The following is a 25,330-nucleotide window of genomic DNA, read 5'->3' on the forward strand; positions in this document are numbered from 1 at the left end:
TGTTAAGTATTTTGCTAGAGCCAGCAGTCGGGTAGCTTAGCTTAGCTTAGCTTAGCATTAAGACTGGAAATGGAGGGGAAGCAGCTATCCTTGCTGGCGTATGGATACGAGAGTGGTGTCAAACTTATCATCTAACTCACAAGTAAGCGTATTTCCAAAACTGTCTTAGACTCTAAGACAGTTTTGGAAGACTTAGACTTAGAGGACAACATTGAGCGTAATAAAATATCAGTACATGCGATCACTCACGCTTACAAATCGACTGTAAATCTGATTGTTGTTAGCTTTTAAATGCCCATTTTCGAATGAAAAAAACAAACTGTTTTGACAGGATCAAGTAAGGATCAAGTAAGTTGTGAGCTAAGACAGAGACTAATAAAAAACTCAGTGACGTTGCCTGGGACTTGGTAAGCGAGAAAGTGTCATTCGGCCCAGGATGATTCCTATCAGTTTGGCTTATGACATTTGGAAGGCATGTGAGCTCCTGTGTGGGAAACCTATTTTCATATCTGATTTCTATAGCAAATACAGAAACCATAAAAGTGACAGAAGAGGATCTACCTGCTAGTTGATATATTCCTTATTCTCAGCTAATGTTCCCGTCTCTCTGGCCTGCGCTGTGCAAGAAATAGACTGAAATACAGAGAAACTACATTTTATGAGTGCGAATTTATGGTGCAAAATAACCATTATCCTCACGCCGATGGTTTCCAGCTGATGTCAAAGCAGTTATTTTCTCTCTGGTGCACTCTTCATCTCAGGTCTCAAAGGGACAATCTATTCCTCGGTCAACAGAGAGCAGCTCTGATTATTTAACATCCGAAAAGGACCTGCTTCAAATCATCAGAGGCAGAGAGGGAGAGTTATACCGGCAGATAGAGAGAGAGAGCATCAGAGAGGAGGAAAATAATATGTATACAGCCTATGTCTCTACCTTTTCACAGAAAATTGCGACATTGATGTCCATGGGGTGTAAGTATATGACAGTGACCATAATGTTGCAGGCATCAGCAGCTGGCTCCGTGGGGAGGATCTTAGCTCCTATTTAACACTCACGTACTCACAGAGGGAGGCTTTAGGAAATCTGCAAAACCAGGAGGTCACCTATAGAGCCTGTACATATGGAGCAGGAGTGATACTCCACTTATAGCCTGCCTGCTCTTAGGAGAGTACACTGGTTCCCTGGGAAGGAAAGGAAGAAAGGAGGAGAGAAAGCACACAGCAGCTTTTTTTAAACTATTGTATATTAGTCGGTATTTGTGGCAGAAGGATGACATCTAGTGGGGATCCTGAAACTTGCAGGATATTCTTATCGGTCTGACGTTTGGACTAATAGACAGAGGAACAATATGATTTTTGTGTGTTATTGAGGATCTCCAGTGATCACCTGGCCCGTCTCTGCGTCGTCCCTCACACATTCTGGGATGAATACTGATGTAACAAAGGAATTCTGGGGAAAGTTTTGTTTGTCTACCTCCTGTCCACAGAGCCCTTGTGTTTCTGCTCTGAAGCGCATCATTACAACCTCAAATTAACAACGTCTGTAGCTCATTAAAAGACAGAATCATTTCCCTTTATTTCAGTTCCCCAAACAACCCTCCACGTGCATAATCCACTAAGCAGCCTTGGGCTTGGCCAGCAACAGGCAGGCTCTTTTCCAGAGAGTTAATACCAACAAGTTTCTGCAAAACTAAAACAAAGTTGATGGGCCTTGAAGGCAGCTTAGGCACTGGCACAAACTCAGAGAAAGAGGATAAACGTGTAAGCAGGGGGGGGATTCATTCAGGGTTTAAATCAAAGTTGGAACTCAGATACAGCCGTACATTTTAATAGGTAGGGGAGAAAAATCTACTTCTTTGGCAAGATACTAAACCCACAGCAGCTCCATCTGAGCTGCCAGGGACCAGTTTGTCTAATTCTTTTAATTGAAATGGAATAACCTTATCTTTTTTTTTTACAACTATACAGCTCACAGACCACTCCAAATGTTCCTTAAATCGGCATCTCTCTCTGTGTGATGGCAAGCCGAATCCAGATCTGAACCCCATTGAAAACCTCCTGAAGGTGATCCAAGAGGATAGATAGTCACAAGCCATCAAACAAAGCCGAGCTGCTGGAATTTTTGCGCCAAGAGTGGCCTAATGTCACCCAACAGCAATGTGAAAGACTGGTGGAGTGCATGCCAAGAAGAAGAAGAAGTAATTACTAGAAGTAATACTAATCCCTGAGTGGAAATTCAGTGTTTTCACTCTTATTATTACATGCGACACACACATAGGCCCAATATACACACATGCACAAACAGGATACTATATACATGCATTATTGGAGAGATGTCAGAGTGAGGGAGCTGCACATGGACGTGCACCCCGAGCAATTGGGGGATTCGGTGCCTTCTCAACGACACCTCGACAGTGTCCGGGAAAGGAACTGGCACCTCTCCAGCTACCAGCTGAAATATGCAGCTGGTTGTATGACAACGATTAAGCATCAGGAGGTAATGGCCAATATTCAGGGATTCCATTTTAGCCAGCTGGTGTTTATGGTTTACCGTCAAACTAGCAACTTAAACAGTAAGAATTGAGTAATTAATGAGGGAAATAAATCTACATTACACAATATTTGTCAATAGAAATCAATAAAAGGCTAAATTGTTGTTTGACGATAGTCAACGGTTTCTGGATTCATTTCAAATTCCAATTTGACTGCTCTTTTTCCTCTGCACATGGACTATTTTCCTGAACGCATCCAAAGCTGGTTCAAACAGGATTAGTCAGAACTACTCGGACTACAAACTACAAACATAATCCAAAAATGTCAGATTTGCCCACAAATAGTTTGCATACGCACTTATCCGTTTATAAGGACTGGACTTTTAGTTACAGGTTTGACAAAGATATTTAAGACTACAGAGTCCAAGTAGAGTTTTTTTTTTAGAATAGTTTAATTTGCTGGACAAATCACTGCTCAGGATACTTAAATTTGGAGTAGTCATTTGAAAGACTGTTTACCTCATCAAAATACTGCTTCAGTTCTTCTGTTGAAGTAACTGTGTAACTGTTAAATATTGTCATTAAACTGTACAATTTCTGGTTTTCACTGAGTCTTTGTCTTATTAATAACAGTTCCAAACAGAAACAGAAATATGGTTCAAATTTTATTTTAATGGATGTTAATAGTTTCGAAGTTTCATAGTTTTGACCTATAGAGACAGACAACTTTTTATGCTCACAACTATACGGGCAATTTAGAGTAATCAATTAACTGAGCATGTCTTTGGACCGTGGGTGGAAGCCGGAGCACCCGGAGAGAACCCACACATGCACGGGGAGATCATGCAAACTCCACACAGAAAGGCCCACTTCGTCTGAACCGGGATTTGAACTAGGAACCTTCTTGCTGTGAGGCGCAAGGGCTAAGCACTGCACCACTGTGCAGCCTCTATAATTGTCTGATTAATTTGAGAAACTATTTGTGGGCAGAAACCTCGGACAGAACCAGGCTCCTGGTAGATGGTCATCTGCCTTGACCCGTTTTTTGGGTGTTTGGTGGATATTTTTTAATGTATGGGGGGGGGGGTTGAGAGAGGGTAGAAGAGGGAGGGGATGTAGGAGAGGAGGGAGGGTGGAGGGCAGAGGTGAGGGAGATGGAAAAGGGTGAAGAGAGGAGGTGAGGGAGATGGAAAAGGGAGAGGAGAGGAGGTGAGGGAGATGGAAAAGGGTGAAGAGAGGAGGTGAGGGAGATGGAAAAGGGAGAGGAGAGGAGGTGAGGGAGATGGAAAAGGGAGAGGAGAGGAGGTGAGGGAGATGGAAAAGGGAGAGGAGAGGAGGTGAGGGAGATGGAAAAGGGTGAAGAGAGGAGGTGAGGGAGATGGAAAAGGGAGAGGAGAGGAGGTGAGGGAGATGGAAAAGGGTGAAGAGAGGAGGTGAGGGAGATGGAAAAGGGTGAAGCGAGGAGGTGAGGGAGATGGAAAAGGGAGAGGAGAGGAGGTGAGGGAGATGGAAAAGGGTGAAGAGAGGAGGTGAGGGAGATGGAGAATGTTGGTGTGGAAAGGGCGGAGGACGTGACTGGAAGGATGAGGAAGGGGGAGGAAGAAAGAGAAGGAGGATGGAAGGAAGGAGATGAGGGAGGAAGAGGGAGCTACTGTTGCTCAGCCTCAGCCGAACAGCCAGCAGCTTCCTCCACCTTTGTTTCCTCATCGCCTTTCTTTCTAAACATCCAGAAACATCCTTTTTTTGCTTTTGGTTTCTTCTCTTCACGTTCACACCCGTTGGCTATGACACCGGGAGCAATTTGGGGTTCAGTGTCTTTCCCAAGGGATCTTCGACATGTAGACTGAGGGAGCTGGGGATCAAACATCCGACCGGCTCTACCACTGAGCCACAGCCGCCCCAAATTAGTATTCTGTTGCTTAAAAATGAACTTGTTTTTTTTTGCATTTTTCGAAGTCTGAAAGACTTTTTTTTGTTATCTTAAGAAAAAGATGCAAAAAAAGATTTTTCTGCAAATAAAAGACCAAAATGAGAAAATTTGATATGTAAGTTGTGAGAAATGTTAGAATAAAACAAAAGTGTATTTTACAAACACAACCTATAAATAGTAGAACCACAGAAAAACATATTTTTGCAGTGGTCTCTTAACTCTTTTTCAAAGCTGTATATATCAATTATGGAGGATATGGATAGATGACAGAAACTCAAAATGGCAGCTGGAAACATTTATTTTTCTACTTATATGTAAAGTTTTGCCCATACAGGTAATTTTGCATGTTTTATAGTGTTTTCCAGTTTATGTTTATGTATGAAAATATACAATTTATTTATAGTTACTTTATTAACAATATGGCAATCAACTTGCAGAGATTTGAAACTTAATTGGGATAGGTAAGGAAGTTATTAACCTCTATAATCATCTGTAAAATAAATAAAAAATCACTGCACTGACAACTGTTGACGAGGAAGTGAAATCCAACACTAACACCATAATCGCAAATCGTGGGTTACATGAGTCATTTGCAGCATTACAATGTTGCTGTGAAATCTCTGACAGCAGTTTGTCTTTGAACCCAGCAACAGGCATGAGTTGAGTATCGCGACTTTCAAAAGAGCCCCTCAAAATAAATGTATTATTATTGGAGCGTAACAGAACCGTAACCGTCTCTTCTTCACTGTGATGAGTCTCCGTCCGTATCTCAAACTAGTTTCAGGCTTCAGCAGGCAGATTTCTGCAGCATTAAAAAGCTGGAATTCAATTTGTGTCAGAAAAGAAGCAAATCAACACAAAGTGGTCGGCTGCAATGTAAACACAACACCGTGTAGCCGATGGGCTTAATAATACAGAACCAGTAGTAGTGTTCTTTAACAATGCTGGAATGCAGCATCTCAAAAACTTGCATGTCTAAGGTGAACCACCATATGTTTGTATAGATTTGAAGGCATTGTGTAAAAGAACATTATTACAGGGTCTGTGTTACTGGCAGATAGGTACATGTTGTAATATTGATTTATAAAACAAAACATGGAACAGTGATTAACCCTGATTGATTCTCCTACAGACTGATCAACGATTAAAGTTATGTAATTATGCAGCTTTACAGAGAATGAAATAGAACTAAATTAAAGAGTGTGAAGGTATTTTCATTACTTTAAAACTGGCTGATTTGAGTACACAATTCTCAGCTATAAAACAGTTATACCCTTTTCCCCCTATATGTGGTGACCCCAATTATACAAAAGTGAATAGCTTTGTCAAACAACGCTATTCTCTATCTTACACCCAATACTCAATAAGGAGTATGTATGATTTTCCAAACAGATCTTGTGACTTATCGAGTGACCGGCCATTACTGCACGTCCATATTGATTTGAACAAACACTGAAAAGGAACTCATCGGCCCTGGTTAATCCAATTTTTCCATTTTAGCTCTGTGTTTGAAAATCAAAGCAGCTTCATACCTTCACAATAAAGGTATTTCAGAAAGACTTTGTGGCCTAGTGGATGTTTTGTCTACTCATATCGATCCAGTTCTCCATCGCCATAATTGCTCCCTACCAAATCAATTCATAACCCGTCAGACCTCTACGTTCTTCTTCGGTCTTCCCTTGTGTTTGCCCGAGCTCTCACCACCGCTCAGGCTGCTGCACCTCCTTTTCTTTGTGTCTTCTTCTGGGTCAAAATCAGAGTCACTGTCATTTTTGGGTCTTCCTCGTGATCTCCCTTTTCTCTTCCTCACCGTCTTCTCTTCTTCTTCCTCCTCTTCTACTGAGCCAAAGGATATGTCACTGTCTGATAGTTCTTCCTCACTATCCTCACCACTGGAACCTGTGTCCTTTAACTTCTGCACCTTTGATTTTCTAGTCTTATTCTTCGACCCACTTTTCCTCCCAGCCGGAACCAAGTCGCCTGCTGCATTTCTCTTCGGCCGTCCTCTGGGTCTACCTGTCTTCCTCTTGTTATTTTTGCTTTTTGGCATCTCTTTTGTCTCCTTCTGCACCTCCTCCTCTCTGTCTTTTTCTTCTTCTACATCATCAAACTCAGAGTCTGAGCCGTTCTTATTCCCATTGTCCTCAGCAACGCTATCCTCTCTGTCCCCGTCATCTTCCTTACCCGTGTTAGGTTCCCACCCTGAGCCCGACGAGTGGTAACGCTGGATGTGACTCTTCAGGCTCACGTTGTGATTGAAGCGTTTGTCACAATGCTTGCACTTAAAAGGCCTCTCCCCTGTGTGCAGGCGCATGTGGGATTTCAGGTTGCTCGACTGGTTGAAGCTGCGTTGGCACACTGAACACTTGAACGGTTTCAATCCTGTGTGCACCACAGAGTGCCTGCGAAGATGGTGCAAGTCCCCAAATTCAACCCCACAAACTCCGCATTTGATCGCCTCCGGGGCTCTGTGATTAGACAGGTGGATGCGGCGTGCTTTATTGGTGGCAAACGTCTTCGGACAGTCGGGACATTTGTAGGGTTGTTTGCTGTCCTGATGAGTCTGCTCGTGTTTCAGTTTGTCCACCCTCGTTTTGAACGTAACGTGGCAGTATTTGCACGGATGTTCGTAGGTTTCATCGTGGATTATACTATGGTTTTTTAGGGAGATCTCAGTAACGCATCTTTTGCCACAAATGTTACAGGAAAATGGTTTACTTTTGTGCTCACATGTGTGAGGCTTCAGAGTGTAAAAACTTCCACACTCTGTGCAGAGCTCCTGTATTTTGAGGCCACTTTGGGAATCAAATTCTTCCTCTTCGCCTTCATCTTCAGTTTCTTCTTCAGACTCCTTTGAGAGCTCTTCGGCCAGCAAAAAATCCCCGGTCGGATTCCAGTCTCCATCTGAACTCACCCCACTTTCATCATCTTCCTCTCCTTCTTCTGAGGGATTGCTTTCTTCATCGCTGAAAGAAACAATTTCGGAGAAAACTCTGTTGCTCGGGTCGTCGTCTGCTACCACTTCCTGTGAACAATACAGTGACAAGAATGAAAACCAAGCAGGAGGAAAACTTTCCACCGTGACCTTTCTGGGTCTTCGTAGAGAAAGACGTTTTTGAAGTCTTTATACGACAGAAGGAGTGTAAACATTTGATGCAGTTTGGGTGAGGTATGTCTGACGCTTCAATTCCTACCTGTTTGATCTCTGGTGGGACCTCTGTGCCTCCTGTCAGGTGTTGCTCCACAGCTGTTGGGACAGTAGCATTGACCTCGCTTTTCCACTGGAATTTGTAGTCACACTTAAGGCACTGTTGGTTCAAGATGATGAGCACCCCGTAGGTGACCTTCTTCATCAGAAGTTTAAAGCCACATGACGGACACTTGCGGCGGAACAACTGGAGGAGGCAGCTTTCATTCACAACAACCTTTCCATGCATTTGTGGAACTGCAGCTCTAAAAATCAAACAGATTAAAGGTTTTAAAGAAGCCATCCTAAAGTTAAACGAAAATAAGAGAAATGTTTCATAATTGTTACTCACTTTTCTTTATTCAAGTCTGATCCAGAGGAAAATCCAGCCTTTGAAACATCAGGTGAGTGTGACGCTGACACAGGACTTGCTTGGAAAAATAAAAAATAAAGTTTCGGTATTAGCATGTTAGAAAATAGATAAGCAATTAAATGTCTGTTCATCTTTTTTAGTATAACACAATAAGAAAAGTGTCTTACCTGTTAAAGCTTCTGATTTTACAGAGTAGGAAGTTTGACTATTAAATGTTTGAAGGTCATCATAATGAGAAGCAACATCTGTGGATTTAACAGGCTCCTGCACAAATTACAAAATAAAAGCTTGCAGTTAAACAAAGGCTGATATTTCAATCGAAAGCACCATACAGTACCATGAATACAGTGCTAAATATACTGTATAGTCTGTGACCTTAAAAGCACTATAGAGATGTGCAAAGGGAATAGTAACTATAGTAACGACTAGTTGTGTTCCTCTGTCTAAATTAGGCACAAAGAACAATTATATAGACAGGTAAGGTGCCTTTAACATCTCGGTCTAAGCTAATAATAATTGTATGCTCCTCTTACTATATACATAAGAATATACATGAAAATAATACTAATATAATAGTCATATATTCTGTCATTAGAGTGTCACAACATAGTTTAATAAAAACCTTATCAATAAAAAAGGCCATGTTCTTGACATTTATTATGGGCTCTGGCACTGACATGTTTTCTGTGTGATTGATCACTTCAGTATGTACTTATTTACTAAGGTAAACAGCTAGTGAAAGCATGCTTCCTCTTGTGTTTAGCAGTGGTTTAGTGACACATGCTGCAGCACACTCACCACACACTGTGGGCTCTCCAGAGGCTCGTCTGGCTCTGCCTTCAAACACAGTGATGGGACAGCACTACTCTTTAGCTGGACCGTGCCAGACGCAGGAGTCGGGCTTAGGAAACAGTCATCACTAAAGTGGTCTTTACAGATGGTGATATCAGTCCAGTCTGACTCTTTCAGTCGTTGTCCATTGACTTCTAACAGGAACTGAACCCACTCCAGCCTCATCTCTGGATCCTCTGGTAACTTGAACCTGCGACTCACCGAATAACATCCAACGACAGAGCACATCCTCGGTTAAAGTCCTGTCCCTTTATTAATGTGGTTATTGTTGAGTTTATGTTTCAGACAAGTGGAAGTTCCAGCGTGTTTTCCAAAACCAACAACAGTGAGAAGCTAACAGTTAGCAATATTTGCTAGTAGCTGTGGCGGTGACGGAGGGGGCGGGGCTCCACGGCTGTTAGTTGGCTCGATTTGATAACAGGGGTGTCCCGGTTTTCGGTTGACTATAATGAATGTCTTCTTATACCTTGTTCACGCAGTTTTGCCAGTCCCAGGAACGATGTTTCTCGTCAATAAAGCACTTTTAACAAACACAACATCCAAACTAATCATGAACACACTACTAACTTCGACTTCTACTACCAAACAATTAGTATGTGTGTAGTCCTATGGAGGTTACATGATAAATGAAGGCTTACTGATGGGCAAGTCCAAGACGTATTGGATATGCATACTTATATTATCTGTATGACCTTGGCTGTAATGGTTGTCATGATACGACATTATTAGAACTCCTTTTGCAGTTTACTTTAAGAAGCAATTTGCCCCTGGAAAGAAGCCACTCTCAGTCAAAGCTGGTGTTCTCTGCAATCGATGGAAGCAATAATATTTAAAATTGGCGCCATAGCTGTGGAGAAAGTTTTACAAACAGCTTGTGGTTTAGCCCATTCTACATTCCTACAACACCCAGCATGCATTTTGCCCCTCCCTTTCGAAAGGAATGGCCCAGCGAGAGACGCTGGAGTGAAATACTACTGTTTTCCAGTCAAGGACAATGATCGCTGCAGGCAATGGGTCAAAGCGGTACAGAATCAGAAATATGACGAGACTATACCGGTGGATCGTCTAAATGACCTTCGGGTCTGCACTCTACATTTCAAACCTGACGATTTTGAACAAGACATGACATCGGAGGAAGATTGAGTAAGTGTAGTTTACCGAGCTCCCTGACCTCTGCCAGGTGACACGTTTTACGTAGTCTGGCAGAGGTGCGCCCATTGCGGATCACGTCCTCCAAAGGCACAGAGCAAAATTGCATTTTTTTCCTACCATAATGGCATTAGCTCCCCAATAATAGCATTATAGGATTGAGGTTGAAAATCCCCAAACTGGCCCTTTAAGTTTCATGTGTCAGGCATTAGGGCAACAGGCCTTCTTTCTAATAGACATGTTGACAGGTCACAGTAGGAAAAGCACAGGTGTAAATAGTAAATGTTAATGTTTAAATTCCATTCAGCTTCTCTAGTTAAGAGTCCTGGTATTGTGCATCCTTGCAAACAGTCACCCTTACATGGTTTACAGGGTCACTTGAATAGAGTGGAGCCCTCATTAATGTCATTCGTAAGTTAACACCTGTGCTTCACCCTCTATGAACGCATGTGTCCTTTAAATTTCTTTATTATTAACCCACTCATCAATGTTATATTAACTAGTTTATTTTTCAAAGTGGAGCATTTGGAACAAAGTGAATGCATACAAATTATACATAAAACATAACCACGATCAGAATCAGATCATAGACAGTCAGTGGTTCACATGCTCTGTATTGCAATATCATGTACTGCATAATCACACAAAGGCAAAATTTTAAAGTTTTACCCAGTTTGATCCCATGGCATAAATTATCCTAAAAAATAACTATGTATTTTAGCTTTCTTTAATGTATGTACAGTACCTTGTTTGTGTTATATACCTTTTTTCCCCGTCCCATTCTTTCTGACATTTAAAAAGTTCAATGTTGGCTCAATGTCTTTAACAATTGTCTTAAACTATTTGACTCTTTCTTGGTCTTCCCCTCGACCTGATCTGTTAACAGATGCTGTTCTTGCTCGGGCTGCTGTGCCTCTTTTTCTTCGAGTCTTCTGGTTCAAAATCAGACTCACTGTTTGAATTCTGAGCCCTGCTTCTTGATTTGCGTGTGCTCCGTGTCTCTTTCTCAGTCCGCTCTTCCTCTTCTGTTTGGTCAAAGCATACGTCGCTTTCAGTCAGCTCATCCTCACTTTCATCATGGCAACGTGTTTTCTTTAACTTACGTACCTTTACTTTTGCAGACTTGGTGTTTGAACACTGATCTTGAATTTCCTCCAAGTTGCCTTCTGCATTTCTCTTCGGCCTCCCTACGGGTCTACCTGTGCTCCTATGTGTGTTACCTTTTTTCTTCCTCTGAACCTTCTCTTGTTTATCATGTTGTTCTTCAACATTGTCAAGCTCTGCCTCATCACCTACAGAATAGTTTATTTCGCCCTTCTTCGATCCAGAATTGGGTGTGTGGTAACGCTGGACATGACTCTTCAAGCTCACGTTGTGATTAAAGCTTTTGTCACAATGCTGACACTTAAAAGGCCTCTCCCCTGTGTGCAGGCGCATGTGGGATTTCAGGTGTCCGGCCTGGTTGAAGCCACGTTCACACACTGAACACTTGTGCGGCTTATCTCCTGTGTGCACAGCTAAGTGTCTCCGGAGAGAAAGGGGTCGGTAAAATCGAATCCCACAGATGTGACAATTTAAGTGTCGCTCTCCGTGAATCCGACGATGGATTCTGAGTCGCTTACTTGTGGCAAACGTGTCTGAACAGTCGGGACATTTATAGGGCGTTGCATCATTTATGTGGGTCTGCTCATGAGTGATTTTGTCCGGCTTTGTTTTGAATGTTACATGGCAGAATTTGCAAGGATGCTCGTAGTTTTCATCATGGATTCTGTTATGACAATTTAAAGCGGCTTCATTCACACATCTTTTCCCACAGACATTGCAAGAAAACGGTTTAATTTTATGCTCACATGTGTGATGCTTCCTTTTACTGAAAAACTTTCCACAGTCTGTGCAGAGCTGACTGTTTTCCAAGGCTACTGGATCATCCTCTTCGGAGTAGATTCCCTTTTCAGAGTCTGATGAATTCCAGTCCTCGTCTAAATCCATGTCACCATCACCTGATTCCTCTGATTCATCCACGACATCACTCTCCTCATCAGAGACAGGAGGGTCCTCAGAGGCTGCTGTGGTAGTAGTGGGGTTTCTATCTGTTTCCACTGTCTGTGGGTAAAATGTAACATTGTTTAGGTCCGTACAGGAAGGATATTACAAAAAAGGAGGGTAGGTAGATTGTGAATATTTAAGCACTTTCTTTGTTGCCCAATTCCAGTAAAATGAAGCTAAACTGTTAAGCTGGCAGTGTATCTGGATATGTTGTCTTACCTCCAGATCGACTTCTGTGCCTCCTGTCAGTTGCTGACCTTCAGCTGTGGGGATACTGGCGTTGACCTGGCTCTTCCACTGGTGTCTGTACTCACACTGAAGACACTGTCGGTTCAGGACGATCAGCACCCCGTAGGTGAACTTCTCCATCTTCACTTTTGAACCACATAAAGGACACTTGGAGCTGAACATCTGGAAGAGGCGTTTTTCATTTATGACATATTGCCCTTTCATCTTTAGAAGTGCAACTCTGAAAAAAATATTTAAACAAGAAATTACAAGGGTTAAAAACCTAACTCAGTGTTATTACAAGAGAACTGTTAAGAAAGATTAACTTACTTTTCCCTGATTATATCAATGTTTGCAACTTGTTGTATCATCTGAGCATAATCATACTTGTGAGCATCTGAAGAATTGCTTGGCGCTGGGCTTAATTCTCCTGTTGCAAAAAAAAAGTTAGACATAATTGCTTTCATTTAAAAAGTCATTTGAGTGAATACTCGATCCCCTTTTATTAAAACAGAACAATGTCAAGTTTTATCCCCATTGAAGTTATACCTGATGTTTCATAGGGGGGAGACGGACTGTCAGATGTTTTAAGTTGAACACACTGAAAGGCATCATCTGTGGTTTCCCCAGGCTCCTACACAAAGCAGCAAAAAAAGTGTGTAATTATGACAGACATTTCCATTAAGCAGCTTACAGTACTTCTTGTTAGGGGATTTTCAAGATGTAAACAGTTCATATACTGGAATAAACATATTGTATATAGCACTTTTGTTATTACTCGTAATATGCCCTTCTGATAGGACCACCATGATCAGTTACTTTTTAGTAACATTTAACATAAATGCTAACTTTTAATTTACTCTTATTTTATTCTTTCCCTCTTGAAAAAACAAATCTTAATTGTAGATTAACTTGTCATGCTGACATAATCCTGGTTTGTTACGTGAAAATTGTGACAAAACCAGTTGTACTTTCTATTGCAATTTTTAAATAAATAATATAAAAAGCAATCGATATCCTGTCGGCCCATACAAATTGTTATTTAACTCCGCCCACTCAGCTTGATTTGTGAATGAAAACAATCCAACCTTGAGACACATGCTGTGTTGCTAGCATTCTGTTTACATGCTGTGTTGGTGTTTCTGTGTAGAGAGAGACGGAGGTTTAAGCTCAAAAAGAATTATTACCGCACACTTTGGGCTCACCTGTTTCAGTTCAGGTTCGTCTGGCTCTGACTTTATACATAGTGATGGGACAGCACCACACTTTAAATGGGCCGAGACAGTCGTAGGTGTCAGGCTTTCAAAACAGTCTCTAGTAAAGTGTTCGCTACAAATGGTGATATCAGTCCAGTTCGACTCTTTAAGTTGTTGTTCATTGACATCTAACAGGAATTGAACCCACTCCAGCCTCCTCTCTGGATCCTCTGGTAACTTAAACCTCTGCTTACTGCGACGCTCCGAATCACATCCAACGACCGAGCACATCCTGGTTTTAAGTCCTGTTACTTGACTTTACCACTGGTCATACGGCTTAAAAATAATGCGTGTCTCTAGGGAATGTAGACCTCGTTGTCGACTTGTAAGAAGTGTCCATGCGGTGAGGTCGTTAGCTAAAAAGCTACGTTTAAAACCGTGCTGGGTAGAATCCTTATGAACTTCCCCGCCTACTGTTCCTCTGATTGGCTAGTACTCGTTGGCTTCGTAGGGGGAGGATTGTGATTGGTTAGGGTTGGGGTCAATACCAGAGTACGCCAATCAGACGCCTCCTCGTCGGAAGCAGTGCTTTAGTTGTGATATGAACGAGGTTTATCATAAACCGCCTAATCTGCTGTAGACGAATACATAAATTACTAACCAAACAATATTTAACTATCTCCAATACTAACACGAAGGTTAACGAGGACCACCAAATGATATTTTACTGATACGAGCAAGACACTGAGACGGCTAGTAAAGCTACTTTTATTTACTTCAATACAGGTAACATTACAACTGTACACCAAAGAGCTCTGTGTACCTTGATAGCCACAGCTCCCATATTGACCTTATTAATTAAAGAAAGCTTATCATGTCAGTGCTCTCCCTTTTTTCTCGAGTGTTTTATTACATTTTTTTTTTTAATTCAAAGCTTAAAACTAGCTTTAGCTTCAATCTAAAACCAAGAAGGAAAGTGCCCCCCCAAATCATTATGCCTTGTTCAAGTGAGCCAACTCAGAGAGAATGTTTTCATTGTGTTTTTACTTTTTTCAATTACATTTTTATAAAGTATGACAGCATTTTTCTGTTTATTTTATATGTAAACTTCCTAAATGAGGCATGGTTCACGCTCTACAGATTGTATCACCCTGTCCCCAACAGAAATTCACACAGACATCACAAACAAGAATAAGCTTTTAAACATCATGTTTTTAAAAACTGGCTTTAAAGAGAGGGGGGGCATCAAAACCATGCAAAATGTAACTACCTGCTTCAGAAATTAATTGCATATTTGTAAGTTGCCCTGCATGACAGAGAAAACTTTTAATGAAAATTAGAATAGCTTGATTACTAGTGAGTACAGACTACAGAGGCTAATACTGAGGAAATTATAGCCAAGTCCTACTGACAGACTTAACCTTTTCTTTGCTGACCGCCGAGGTCAGCCCTACACATGGGTCTGTATGTGACTGACTGACTGACTGACTGACAGTACTTTCAGAGCTATAGAGAGAGAGAGATGTGACATCGCAATGGCGGATCATGGAGCATACTGGACCTACACTGACGCGACCCTCTGTCCACATGGCTCTGGATACTTTGTTTGGGGAGTAGGTGGGGCTGCGACTCTTGTCTATACGACTCTGGATACTTTATTTGGGAAGTAGGCGGGGCTGTTCATCCACTGCTCGTCCGCTGTCCTCACCTACATCAGCAGCGCACACCTGCTTTCAAACAAGTTGTCAGCGGACTCACAACGACTGTCCTTGTAACACATTGACCTGATGCGGTCAGCCACATACTAGGTTTCGACCTAGTCTTGTTTATGGATAACAAAAAAAGTTAATGTTGGTTTGGTTGTTTTCATAATTAAAACAGTGCCTACCTGAGTGATATCATTCACTGTAACTGAACCAGGGTGGGGCTGGAACGACGTGTGCTTTTCATGACAAGTAAAGATGTTTACAGGTGTAGATCATTAGCACTTAACATCAGTCCTGTTTAATGTACTTTTATGCAAGTATATGACATAGGGCACACATCCAGCAACAGAGTAGAGACATATTTTGTAATCATTCAAACAACTTATCTTAACAGTAAAAGATAATTACATTTGAAGTGGACCCTGGCCTCGGTTACATGTTTTGCATGTCATGTTATTTTCTACCAAATCTACTTAGTTTGTGTATAGGCCAACTCTATAAGTCTACTGTCTTTTACAATTCGCTTTAGCTCTGTTCCTAAAAGCAACAGACCTAAAGTTTTTTCCTCGGTCTTCCCCTGCGCTTTCTTAAGCTCTGACCAGTGTTCTGGCTGCTGTCGCTCATTTCACTATTCAACTTTTTTGCTCTCCTCCTCGATGTAGCTGTGTTCTTTGTCGCTTTCTCGGCCCTCTTCTCTTCCTCCTCTGCTGGATCAAAGGAGATGTCACTGTCGCTCTGCTCATCCTCATTTTCTTCATCATTGCATTGTGTTCTCTTTAACCTCTGCACCCTTTGTTTTTTCTTAGGGTTTGATTCATAGTTCTTCGGCCTTCCTTTGGGTCTACCTGTGCTTTTTTTTTTATACTTAGGTTTACATAATCCCTCCGTCTGCACCTCCTCTTCTGTATCCTGTTCTTCCTCAACATTGTCAAGCCCTGAATCTGCACCCCTCTTGTTGCCATTGTCCTGAGCATCAACAGTGTTGTCACCATCAGAATTGGATGTGTGGTAACGCTGCATGTGGCTCTTCAAGCTCACGTTGTGATTGAAGCATTTGTCACAATGCTGACACTTAAAAGGCCTCTCCCCTGTGTGCAGGCGCATGTGGGATTTCAGGTGGCTCGGCTGGTTGAAGCCACGGTCGCACACTGAACACTTGTGCGGTTTCTCTCCTGTGTGCACAGCTAAGTGTCTCTTGAGAGCAAGTGGCCAGCAGAATTCAATCCCACAGATTTCACATTTTAACTGTGGGGGGCCTCTGTGGTCCTGAATGTGGATTCTGCGCTCCTTATTTGATGCAAACGACTCTGAACAGTCGGGACATTTATAGGGCTGTCCGTCAGTCATGTGGATCTGCTCGTGAGAGAATTTGTCCGCCTTTGTTTTGAATGTAACATGGCAGAACTTGCACCGAAACTCATAGTTTGCATCATGGATTCTGCTGTGACGACTTAGAGCAATGTCTGTGACAAATCTTTTCCCACAAATATTGCAAGAAAAGGGTTTGATTTTGTGCTCACATGTGTGAGGCCGAAATTTATTGAAAAACCGTCCACACTCTGTGCAGAGCTGACTGTGTTTGGATGCAAGAGGAGGATACTCGTCATCTCCCTCTCCCTCTTCATCTTCATCGTCCTCTTCAGTTTCATCTTCCACTGTGGCTTTTTGTTGAGGTACTCTAGCCGGCCTCCAGTCCTCGTCTGACTCCATCTCATCCTGATCACTCGATCCCTCCGATTCGTCCATGTCATCCCTTTCCTCATCAATAACAGCAACAATCTCAGGGACCCCTGTGACACTGCTCTGGGTGGCATCTGTTGATGATACCTTTGATACAATGACAAGAACCGCTAAGGGTAAATTTCAACACTTTCTCACTTTATATAGTATGTACATTATCTTAGTAACTTAGTAACTAGTATCTTAGTAGTAATAACTTTTGGAGCCCAAATGCAGTTTATTGTTGTTTGACTAGTTAGCACGTCATTTTAAGTTAATATGTAAAACAACAATAGCTCACACTGTGTGTGAGAAGAAATTGTATGGAAAATGTACAGTATTTGCAGATTGATATATTTACAGTTCATATTCACAGTCATGGCAAAAGAAAAGCTAAGAACCCAAAGAAACACAGTAAAAAAGCTTGGTTACAAAATGATTTGCCAGAAGAGAACGAGTCTGATAAAGAGTTTAACTAATCAAAGCTATGTGCTTTATGCCTTTTTCAAGAATCTAACCGAGTCTGCTTTCTTGTTATGGGGGACAGATCATTATGATCTTTAGATAGTGATAATATAAAGATAATGATAGATTAAAGCTGAAGGATAGAAGCAGACGGTCAAAGAACGATGTTCAGTTGGTTGAAGGAAACATGGCATGTATTCTACGTTGATTTACATTGAAAAAGATTTGAGTTATTGTTTTAAACTGATTGCAATTAAGGCTCGTCATGTGAGAGCCTAAACATCGTTTATCTGAGCAGCACACCATTATTTAAGTTCATATGTACAAAAACTGCAATTGACATGATTTAGAAGAAATTGGTAGGAATATTTACAGTATGCGCAGGTTTATATACCTACAATTCATTCTTACAGTAATGCAATAAGTTGATTTCTTGATATTGTAAATGTAAGAACTCTTATTCAAAATTACATTATGTAACAATTGGGAATGGTGAATAAGAATAGTACTTCCTGGTAACGGAGTACCTTTACCACCTTGGGAGATATTGTAATGCTGGGTCTAAGTTTCTGTTTTGTTGCTGTTGTTTATTGAGGGGGGTGCCCACCGTAGTGGGTAATTGGCTGAGAAGTCAGGAGGGGAAGACATGCTGAGTGAGGGAGAGCTAAGAGAAAAGACTGAGCCAACCTGTTTTTTTGTTTTTCTGGGGACACCTCCACCTTGTGTTAGCTTTGCTGCAGCAGCGAAATAAATCTGGGCTCTGTTGAGCTAGCAACGCACATCACCTCTTCCTCTTTCTCCCTCCATCCATCTAACTACCCCGCAATGTTACAATATTTACTGGGCAGTCGAGCGTGCTGAAAGTTAAGCCACATCTTTTCAACAATCTTTTTCCTTAGAATTTTGACAAAGTAATTTCATAACTTTGCAAATGAACAATTGTTGTGTGCCATTTTTCTTGTGTAAAAGTGAACTGTTAAAAGTGGTCCTTTTAATTCTTTAATGTGGATTTAAGGATGTATGTATAATTCTTAAGCTACAATCAGTGTGTCTGGATGTGTTATAACGCGTCCTACCTGTTGGGTCTCTGTAGGGACTTCATTTGTTGGGACGTTGGCATCGACCTGGCTTTTCCACTGGTGTCTGTAGTCACACTGAAGGCACTGTTGGTTCAAGATGATGAGCAGCCCGTAGGTGACCTTCTGCATCTGAAGTTTGCAGCCACATGACGGGCACTTTCGGTTAAACAACTGGAGGAGGCGTCTTTCGTTCACAACATACTTTCCTTTTATCTGTAGACGTTCAGCTCTGTAAATCGAAATAAATATTACAACACAAACATGTTACAACAATGTAGCCATATTAAGTACAAATGTACAGAACACAGATGTAAAGAAAACTTACTTTTCTTTGATCAAATCATTATTCAGTTGTTTTGGTTGCATCTGGCCATGAATTGACACAGCAGCATGTGGCTTATCAGTAGAAGATGAGACCCTTCTTGGGATTGGGCTTCCTTGGGGAGCTGCAAATCAAGTTAAAAATAGAAAACATAGAGTTTAAAGAAAATTCTTCACTTTATATTTAATAAATAATAATAACATGATTTTACCTATTGGAATCCGTCCTGATTCCTCAGAACTGGAAGTTGGACCATCATGTGGTTTAACATGATCACGCTGACAAGAACTTTCCATTGTTTCTGCAGACTCCTACACAAAGTTAAAAAAACAAGTAAGACATTTAGGAATTCTTTTAATTTTTTTGTACTCATTAACAATTGTTGGAATGTTTTCTCAATTGTAACACGGGTTAGCGTTACTTGTTTTGTTTAATTATTAATTTTGTATCATCAATCACTTTCATTTTATTTGTTTGTATTCATTGGACTACGGATGCCCATAGCGTACATGCATCCATACATTTTATTAACTCAGTTTTCCCGTTATAACGAGTTAATTCTGGTCTTTTTCTCGTTATCTCGTATGGATGCATGTCCGCTCGGGGGCTCCGTATTAAACAAATAAAAGCCACTGAATGCAATTCGTGGAAGTGTTGGGAGTCATAGTGAGATTGAACTATGACTCGAGTTAGTCTGCTTCGTTTATAAAAGTTAACCCCCTAAAGCATTAGTTGTATAAGGTCAAACGCAGGTTGAATGAAGGTTTAATACACGTTTAAATGGAGTCATAGCCTTTAGTTTCAGCTACAACAGACTCACCTCACGTGTTGGCCTCTCCAGATGTGGCTCAGGCTTGTCTGACTTTGATTCGATACACACTGATGGCACTGCACTGGGCTTTAACGTAAACTGGACCTTGTTAGTCAAACCCATATGTTTTTCAATACAATCATCTTTAAAGTGATCAATACAAATAGCAATGTCTGTCCAGGACGACTCCTTAAAACGTTGTTTATTGACTGTAGCGAGAAACTGAACCCACTCCAGTCTCATCTCTGGATCCTCTGGTAACTTGAACCGCTGCGCATTGCGGCGCCCCGAATAACATCCAACAACCGAGCACATCCTGGATTCAAGATACGTTTCCTCGCGTTAAAAAGTAGTTGGACAATGTTTTACACTCGCTCTAGTAGAAAGACTTAGGTATTCCAAACCCAGTTCTCCTTATAGTCATAAGCTCACAGCCATTTCTGCTACAACAATGACGGAGACTTAACGGGCGGCGCTTTAACGCGGGGTTCGCATGGTTTGTTATCAAGCGTATGCCGGCTTAACTACGGAAGCCCTAACGTGTCTATGAGCATCTTAAAAATAATCTCTGGATGAACCTCTTTAAAACTTGAAAAGTATACAATGAGGTCTGGGTAATTCGGAGAGAGGGGGCCCGTTACTGTTTACCGCACACACAAAAATCCATGTAGATTAAACTAAACTTTATTGATTCATACGGGGGGGAAATTCTCATGCTCTCCAGCAGATAAAGTAAAAAACGTAGTTCAGCTTCACCTTAACCAGCTTCAGATACACATGAATGCATCAATAATTGTAACTCAATTACATGATACGAAACATTCTACAATTTTTTTAATGTATTTATTTATTTTTTACTTATGGTACCACTTTTAATAATCATTGATGGCAATACGTCTTTTACTTGTGTCAAAGCCCTTTGCTATGACCACTCAACTGAAACATATGAATGCATCTCCTGCCTCTGAATTTTACATTGTAAATTACTACGCAGTGAACGCATAACACCCAATTCAATGCACCTGTACTGTATTAGACAGAAATCTCAAAAATAGATATCAAAAATTGTGAAAGTAACCTCAAGCAAAAACTGTGTGCATGACTAAACATCACTACAGGAGCGTGAGGAAATAACTTTCTTAAAAGACTGAATACAAATGTTTCAAATGTTCAAACAACTTCCCTTGGATTTAAATGGAACTTTGCCTGGAACCTGGTCTTGGTTAACATATATTTTCTATTGTGTAATTTAGTGTGAATATCTATTTTATACAGCTCTTTCTTTTCACATTTGTAAAAGACGTTGGTTTGTTAAGCTCTGTTGATTTTAAGAAAAGCGCTTCAGACTATTCAGGTTCTTCCCCTGGGCTTTCACTAAGCTTCTACCTCTGTTCTGTCTGGTGCTGTACCCCTTTTTCTTCCTGTCATCTGAGTCAAAATCTGAGTATCAGAGTTTTTTGCTCTCATTCTTGATCTCACTGTGTTCTTTAAAGTCTTTCTCGCTCCTCTCCTGTTTCTCCTTTGTGGCATCCAAGCACGTCACTGTCACTTGACTCACTTAATTTCCATGTTTTCTCTTTAACTTCCGCAACCGTTGTTTTGGAGTGTTAGTGATTGTTTTATAGCTCTTTGGTTTTCCTTTGGATCCGTCTGTGCTTCTATTTTTATATTCAGGTCTATATATTCCCTCCGTCTGCACCATATCCTGTCCTTCCTCTACGTTGTCAAGCTCTGTATCTGCACCTCTCTTGTTGCAATTGTCCTGAGCATCAGTGTTGCTTAAAGTTTTTTTTTCTTTGCCTTCTTCTGTTCACCATCAGAATTGGATGAGTGGTAACGCTGGATGTGGCTCTTCAGGCTCACGTTGTGATTGAAGCATTTGTCACAATGCTGACACTTAAAAGGCCTCTCCCCTGTGTGCAGGCGCATGTGGGATTTCAGGTGTCCTGGCTGATTGAAGCCACGTTGGCACACTGAACAATTGTACGGCTTCTCTCCTGTGTGCACAGCTAAGTGTCTCTGAAGAGAACCTGACCAGGAGAATTTAATCCCACAGATGTGACATTTTAAGTGACTCGGAATGTGGATTCTGCGTTGCTTAAATGTGGCAAACGACTCTGTACAATCAGGACATTTATACGGTTTTCTATCAGTCATGTGGATCTGCTCATGGGACATTTTGTCCGCCTTTGTTCTGAATGTAACATGGCAGAATTTGCACCGAAACTCATAGTCTGCATCATGGATTCTGCTGTGACGAATTATAGCGTCCTCACTGACACATCTTGTTCCACAAATATTGCAAGAAAAGGGTTTGATTTTGTGCTCACATGTGTGAGGCCTATGTTTAATGTAAAACTTTCCACACTCTGTGCAGAGCTGACTGAGTGCAGAGTAACGTGAAGGATTATCATCCTCTTTAGAGTCGCTTTCCTCTTCAGGGTCATTATGAAGCTTGTCTTTTGGATTCCAGTCCTCATCTGAATCCTTGTCCCCCTGAATACTGGATTCATCTGATATGTCCGTGTGATCACTTTCTTCATCAATAACTTCGACCCTCTGAGGGACCCCTGTGACACTGCTCCGGGTGTCGTCGGTTGGCGCCACCTGTGATACAATGCCAAGAATTTGCATGAGTAATATTAAACATTTTTAAGTCTGGTGTTAATTATGATGTATGATAAACCTAAGAAGCAAGTAAAGCAAAAATATAGTGAGGGAATGCAATAAAAAAAACTTGAACCTTTGGGCTTCTTATGACAGAGACTTAACATCATATGTGTGTATGGTTCTTTATATACATTTTCTTGGATGCTACATGCAGGGTGTCTTGATATGTTGTACCTGTTGGGTCTCCGGTGTGACTTCTGTGCCTCCTGTCAGGTGTTGACCTTCATCTGTTGGGACATTGGCCTTGACCTGGCTTTTCCACTGGTGTCTGTACTCGCACTGAAGGCACTGTTGGTTCAAGATGGTGTGCAGCCCGTAGGTGCCCTTCTCCATCTGAAGTTTGCAGCCACATGACGGGCACTTTCCGTTTAACAACTGGAGGAAGCGTTTTTCATTCACAACATACTTTCCTTTCATCTTCAGACTTGCAGCTCTTAAGAAAAAAAAAAGAAACAAAAACGTTATACCAAAACACTCGCTTCCTGGATTCCCCCAAGGGATAAATAAAGTATTTCTGATTCCTATTATAGTATACCAACTTTGTGTTAAAAGCAGCCAAAAAAAAGCAAACATATTTAGCAGAGATTTTAAGAAAACTTACTTTTCTCTGATCAAATCAATATTCACATTATTTGGTTGCAAAGTGTCATGTATGGATATGAAAGCATCTGAAGAATCAATAGATGACACTCTTGTTGGGACTGGGCTTCCTTGGGTAGCTGCAAATTAAGTGATAACGATGAATTATAAGGTTTAAAGAGAAAATTCTTCACTACATATACAATGACATACAAGAGGGAGTGCTGTTGTACTGCATATCAGAACGGCTGTGGCCAAAGACAGTCCATACCATGCTGATATTCAGTACGCCAGCGCTCCCTCTCGTGATATTGCTTTTACACAACAGTTCTACAAGCACTATATAGTAGTGAAAGGCAAAAACAGATATTTAATATAAGAGTCTGTTAACAGATGCTTTGGAGGCATGTTATACTAAGGTACCAGCTTGATCAATCCAAATAAATAAAAGACTGTAAGGTTCATTGTGCAACGTAAAAAAAAACGTAACAGCATTCAGAACACCTGTGACAGAGTGATCAAGTTAAAAGTCACAGTGCTGTTATACTCTTTATCACTGCTCATGGAACGCCTCTGGTCCAATCAAATTACTTGTTCAGAACTTGTGTTTACTAACACATAATAACATAATTTTTACCCTGTGGAGTCAGTCTTAATTCTTCAGTTGGATTATCACGTGGTTCAAGCTGATTACTCTGAGGAGAAACTTCTGTCGTTTTCCAAGGCTCCTAAACAAAGTTATAATTATATAATATTTTAGGACACTTAGTGGTTTGAAGACATTATTTATCATTTTAAGACAACAAGGATGCAGCTGAACTAAGTTTCGTTGTATTGTTTTATCATTGCAATGACAATAAAGTATCTATCTATCTATCTATCTATCTATCTACAAGAGAAACCAATTCAAAATCGAGCTGTTAACCAAAAGCAAAATACAAAGCATTGGAAATTTTACCTGAAAATGGCAATACTATCCATTTATTTTCATTTATGAATGTATATGTTAACTTGACACGTAACAGCAAATGAAACCAAACTTTGTTTTTGTGCTCTACTTAAAGTGAGCCCTAGAATATTAGCAGTATAATGTCGCACATACAGCATTAGGTGATGCTTTGTGTACGTCGGAATGTTGAATAGACTACAACTTTCTTTAAATCAGAGCCTATTGTGTCAGCTATTAAAGTCTCACCTCACATTTTGGGCTCTCCAGATGTGGCTCAGGCTCGTCTGACTCTGGTTTGATACAGAGTGATGGCACTGCACTGGGCTTTAACGTTAACTGGAATTTCTCAGTCAAACCCGAATGTTTTTCAAAACAATCATTTTTAAAGTGATACATACAAATAGCAATGTCTGTACAGGACGACTCCTTAAAACGTTGTTTGTTGACTGTAGCGAGAAACTGAACCCACTCCAGTCTCATCTCTGGATCCTCTGGTAACTTGAACCTTGGCGTATTGCCACGCCCCGAATAACATCCAACAACCGAGCACATCCTAAGATCTCAGCTTTAATGGGTAGTTTAGCAATTTCTGAAACTCAACAGCGCCGTTCTGCTTCCTTCTTCTTCTTCTTCTTCCTCTTTTTTTTTTGTTTTATGGCGGGTGGCACCAGCTTTTAGCTGCATTAGCGCCACCTACTGTGTTGGAGTGTAGACCAGAGTTATTGCCCGCCCTACTCTGCCTCTGATTGGCTAGTAATTGTTGCTTCGTCATACACGAGGAGTATGATTGGTTAGGGTTTGGGTTGTGTTACCTGGTCAGCCAATCAAAGGCAGAATAGGGCGGGCCATTCCGAGGTAAATGTCGACTGCGCGGGTTTTTACGGACGGGTATGTTTAGTTTAACGTCAAGCGTGCACCGGTTGTCGGTTCAATATAAGTACTGTATGGTCAATGACGGCTCAATAGTTATTAAAACCTAGCAGACTCAAAGTGACAGAATTAGAGAAAATAAATTACTCAGCTAAGAAGTTAGCAAGACACAGCTTTTTAACATTAAACTAAAGAACAATTTTATGACACCATGATAATGTTAATTTGAATATGACAACATTTTGTGATTTTTGGATGAGTTTTTGGCCTGCCATAGTGATTGCGGCAGGATTAATATTGGCTTTTGTTTCACTTTTCCCCTGCTAATTATTTGTTGGTTCAAACGCCCTCGCGTTTCCCGACAGTTTCGACCGTTGGTGATGCCAGTGCATCGAGTGAACGATTGGAAAACATTGAACAAACCAGAGGTAAGTCCCATTGCAGTTTCAAAACAGACGGATGTGTGCTAATGTGTGTTCAGTCTTAAGACGTCCAGAAGGTGGCGCTGTTCTGCTTCAAATGTTTTTTATCCTGACCTTGACTTTTGCTAGTAGTTGTCTATTGTAGGCCTCAGTGATAAAAACTCACTTCCCAGCCATTAAAATCATTTGAAAGTGACATATATAAGTAACTGGTAGGATTTATTGTGTCCTTTTGCAAATGTTACCCTCTTATTTTAACTGTTAGTCCAGACCCGGGGATTTAAA

The 25,330-nt window shown here is 41.0% G+C and overlaps 4 protein-coding genes and 1 long non-coding RNA gene across 5 annotated transcripts; all 5 read right to left on the bottom strand.

Moving 5' to 3' along the window:
* Positions 1 to 4,784: 4,784 nt before the first annotated feature.
* Positions 4,785 to 8,999, bottom strand: LOC138611253 (uncharacterized). The gene is made up of 3 exons (XM_069684235.1): positions 8,781 to 8,999; positions 7,617 to 7,817; positions 4,785 to 7,447 (listed from the first exon to the last, which is right to left on the bottom strand). Exons 1-3 carry the CDS (start codon positions 8,997 to 8,999, stop codon positions 6,071 to 6,073), a joined length of 1,797 nt encoding a protein of 598 aa, XP_069540336.1. The 3' UTR covers positions 4,785 to 6,070.
* A 1,564-nt stretch (positions 9,000 to 10,563) lies between these two features.
* LOC138611769 (zinc finger protein 658B-like) lies at positions 10,564 to 12,436 on the bottom strand. The gene is made up of 2 exons (XM_069685003.1): positions 12,249 to 12,436; positions 10,564 to 12,086 (listed from the first exon to the last, which is right to left on the bottom strand). Exons 1-2 carry the CDS (start codon positions 12,396 to 12,398, stop codon positions 10,863 to 10,865), a joined length of 1,374 nt encoding a protein of 457 aa, XP_069541104.1. The 5' UTR covers positions 12,399 to 12,436; the 3' UTR covers positions 10,564 to 10,862.
* A 163-nt stretch (positions 12,437 to 12,599) lies between these two features.
* On the bottom strand, positions 12,600 to 13,748 carry LOC138611075 (uncharacterized). The gene is made up of 3 exons (XR_011309601.1): positions 13,463 to 13,748; positions 12,807 to 12,891; positions 12,600 to 12,687 (listed from the first exon to the last, which is right to left on the bottom strand). It is a non-coding gene; the product is annotated as an uncharacterized lncRNA (long non-coding RNA).
* A 1,603-nt stretch (positions 13,749 to 15,351) lies between these two features.
* LOC138612002 (uncharacterized) lies at positions 15,352 to 19,681 on the bottom strand. The gene is made up of 5 exons (XM_069685289.1): positions 19,565 to 19,681; positions 18,956 to 19,055; positions 18,748 to 18,868; positions 18,420 to 18,651; positions 15,352 to 16,986 (listed from the first exon to the last, which is right to left on the bottom strand). Exons 1-5 carry the CDS (start codon positions 19,676 to 19,678, stop codon positions 15,712 to 15,714), a joined length of 1,842 nt encoding a protein of 613 aa, XP_069541390.1. The 5' UTR covers positions 19,679 to 19,681; the 3' UTR covers positions 15,352 to 15,711.
* Positions 19,682 to 20,257: 576 nt separating this feature from the next.
* LOC138611855 (uncharacterized) lies at positions 20,258 to 24,377 on the bottom strand. The gene is made up of 5 exons (XM_069685109.1): positions 24,000 to 24,377; positions 23,442 to 23,532; positions 22,827 to 22,944; positions 22,400 to 22,658; positions 20,258 to 22,162 (listed from the first exon to the last, which is right to left on the bottom strand). The coding sequence occupies exons 1-5, from the start codon at positions 24,303 to 24,305 to the stop codon at positions 21,335 to 21,337; spliced, it is 1,602 nt and encodes a 533-aa protein (XP_069541210.1). The 5' UTR covers positions 24,306 to 24,377; the 3' UTR covers positions 20,258 to 21,334.
* Positions 24,378 to 25,330: the final 953 nt, after the last annotated feature.

The sequence above is a fragment of the Semicossyphus pulcher genome, unplaced genomic scaffold (genome assembly GCF_022749685.1).
Source record: "Semicossyphus pulcher isolate SPU_LCO1_2020_fin unplaced genomic scaffold, fSemPul1.0.p SCAF_7, whole genome shotgun sequence".
NCBI lineage: Eukaryota > Metazoa > Chordata > Actinopteri > Labriformes > Labridae > Semicossyphus > Semicossyphus pulcher.

Bases quoted from the DNA above. Each gene is read 5' to 3' on its own strand.
- LOC138611253 (XM_069684235.1), bottom strand. From the start codon at position 8,999: ATGAGGCTGGAGTGGGTTCAGTTCCTGTTAGAAGTCAATGGACAACGA. The intron at 7,818-8,780 runs GTGAGTGTGCTG...TGCCTCCTCCAG, and splicing joins TGGAGAGCCCACAGTGTGTG to TTGTTCCGCCGCAAGTGTCC. The intron at 7,448-7,616 runs GTAGGAATTGAA...TATTGTTCACAG, and splicing joins TCCCACCAGAGATCAAACAG to GAAGTGGTAGCAGACGACGA.
- LOC138611769 (XM_069685003.1), bottom strand. From the start codon at position 12,398: ATGGAGAAGTTCACCTACGGGGTGCTGATCGTCCTGAACCGACAGTGT. The intron at 12,087-12,248 runs GTAAGACAACAT...TTTTACCCACAG, and splicing joins GCACAGAAGTCGATCTGGAG to ACAGTGGAAACAGATAGAAA.
- LOC138612002 (XM_069685289.1), bottom strand. From the start codon at position 19,678: ATGGGTTTGACTAACAAGGTCCAGTTTACGTTAAAGCCCAGTGCAGTG. The intron at 18,652-18,747 runs GTAAGTTTTCTT...TTCGATTTACAG, and splicing joins AATGATTTGATCAAAGAAAA to AGCTGAACGTCTACAGATAA. The intron at 16,987-18,419 runs GTAGGACGCGTT...ATTGTATCAAAG, and splicing joins TCCCTACAGAGACCCAACAG to GTATCATCAACAGATGCCAC.
- LOC138611855 (XM_069685109.1), bottom strand. From the start codon at position 24,305: ATGTGCTCGGTTGTTGGATGTTATTCGGGGCGTGGCAATACGCCAAGG. The intron at 23,533-23,999 runs GTGAGACTTTAA...AACTTTGTTTAG, and splicing joins TGGAGAGCCCAAAATGTGAG to GAGCCTTGGAAAACGACAGA. The intron at 22,163-22,399 runs GTACAACATATC...ATTGTATCACAG, and splicing joins TCACACCGGAGACCCAACAG to GTGGCGCCAACCGACGACAC.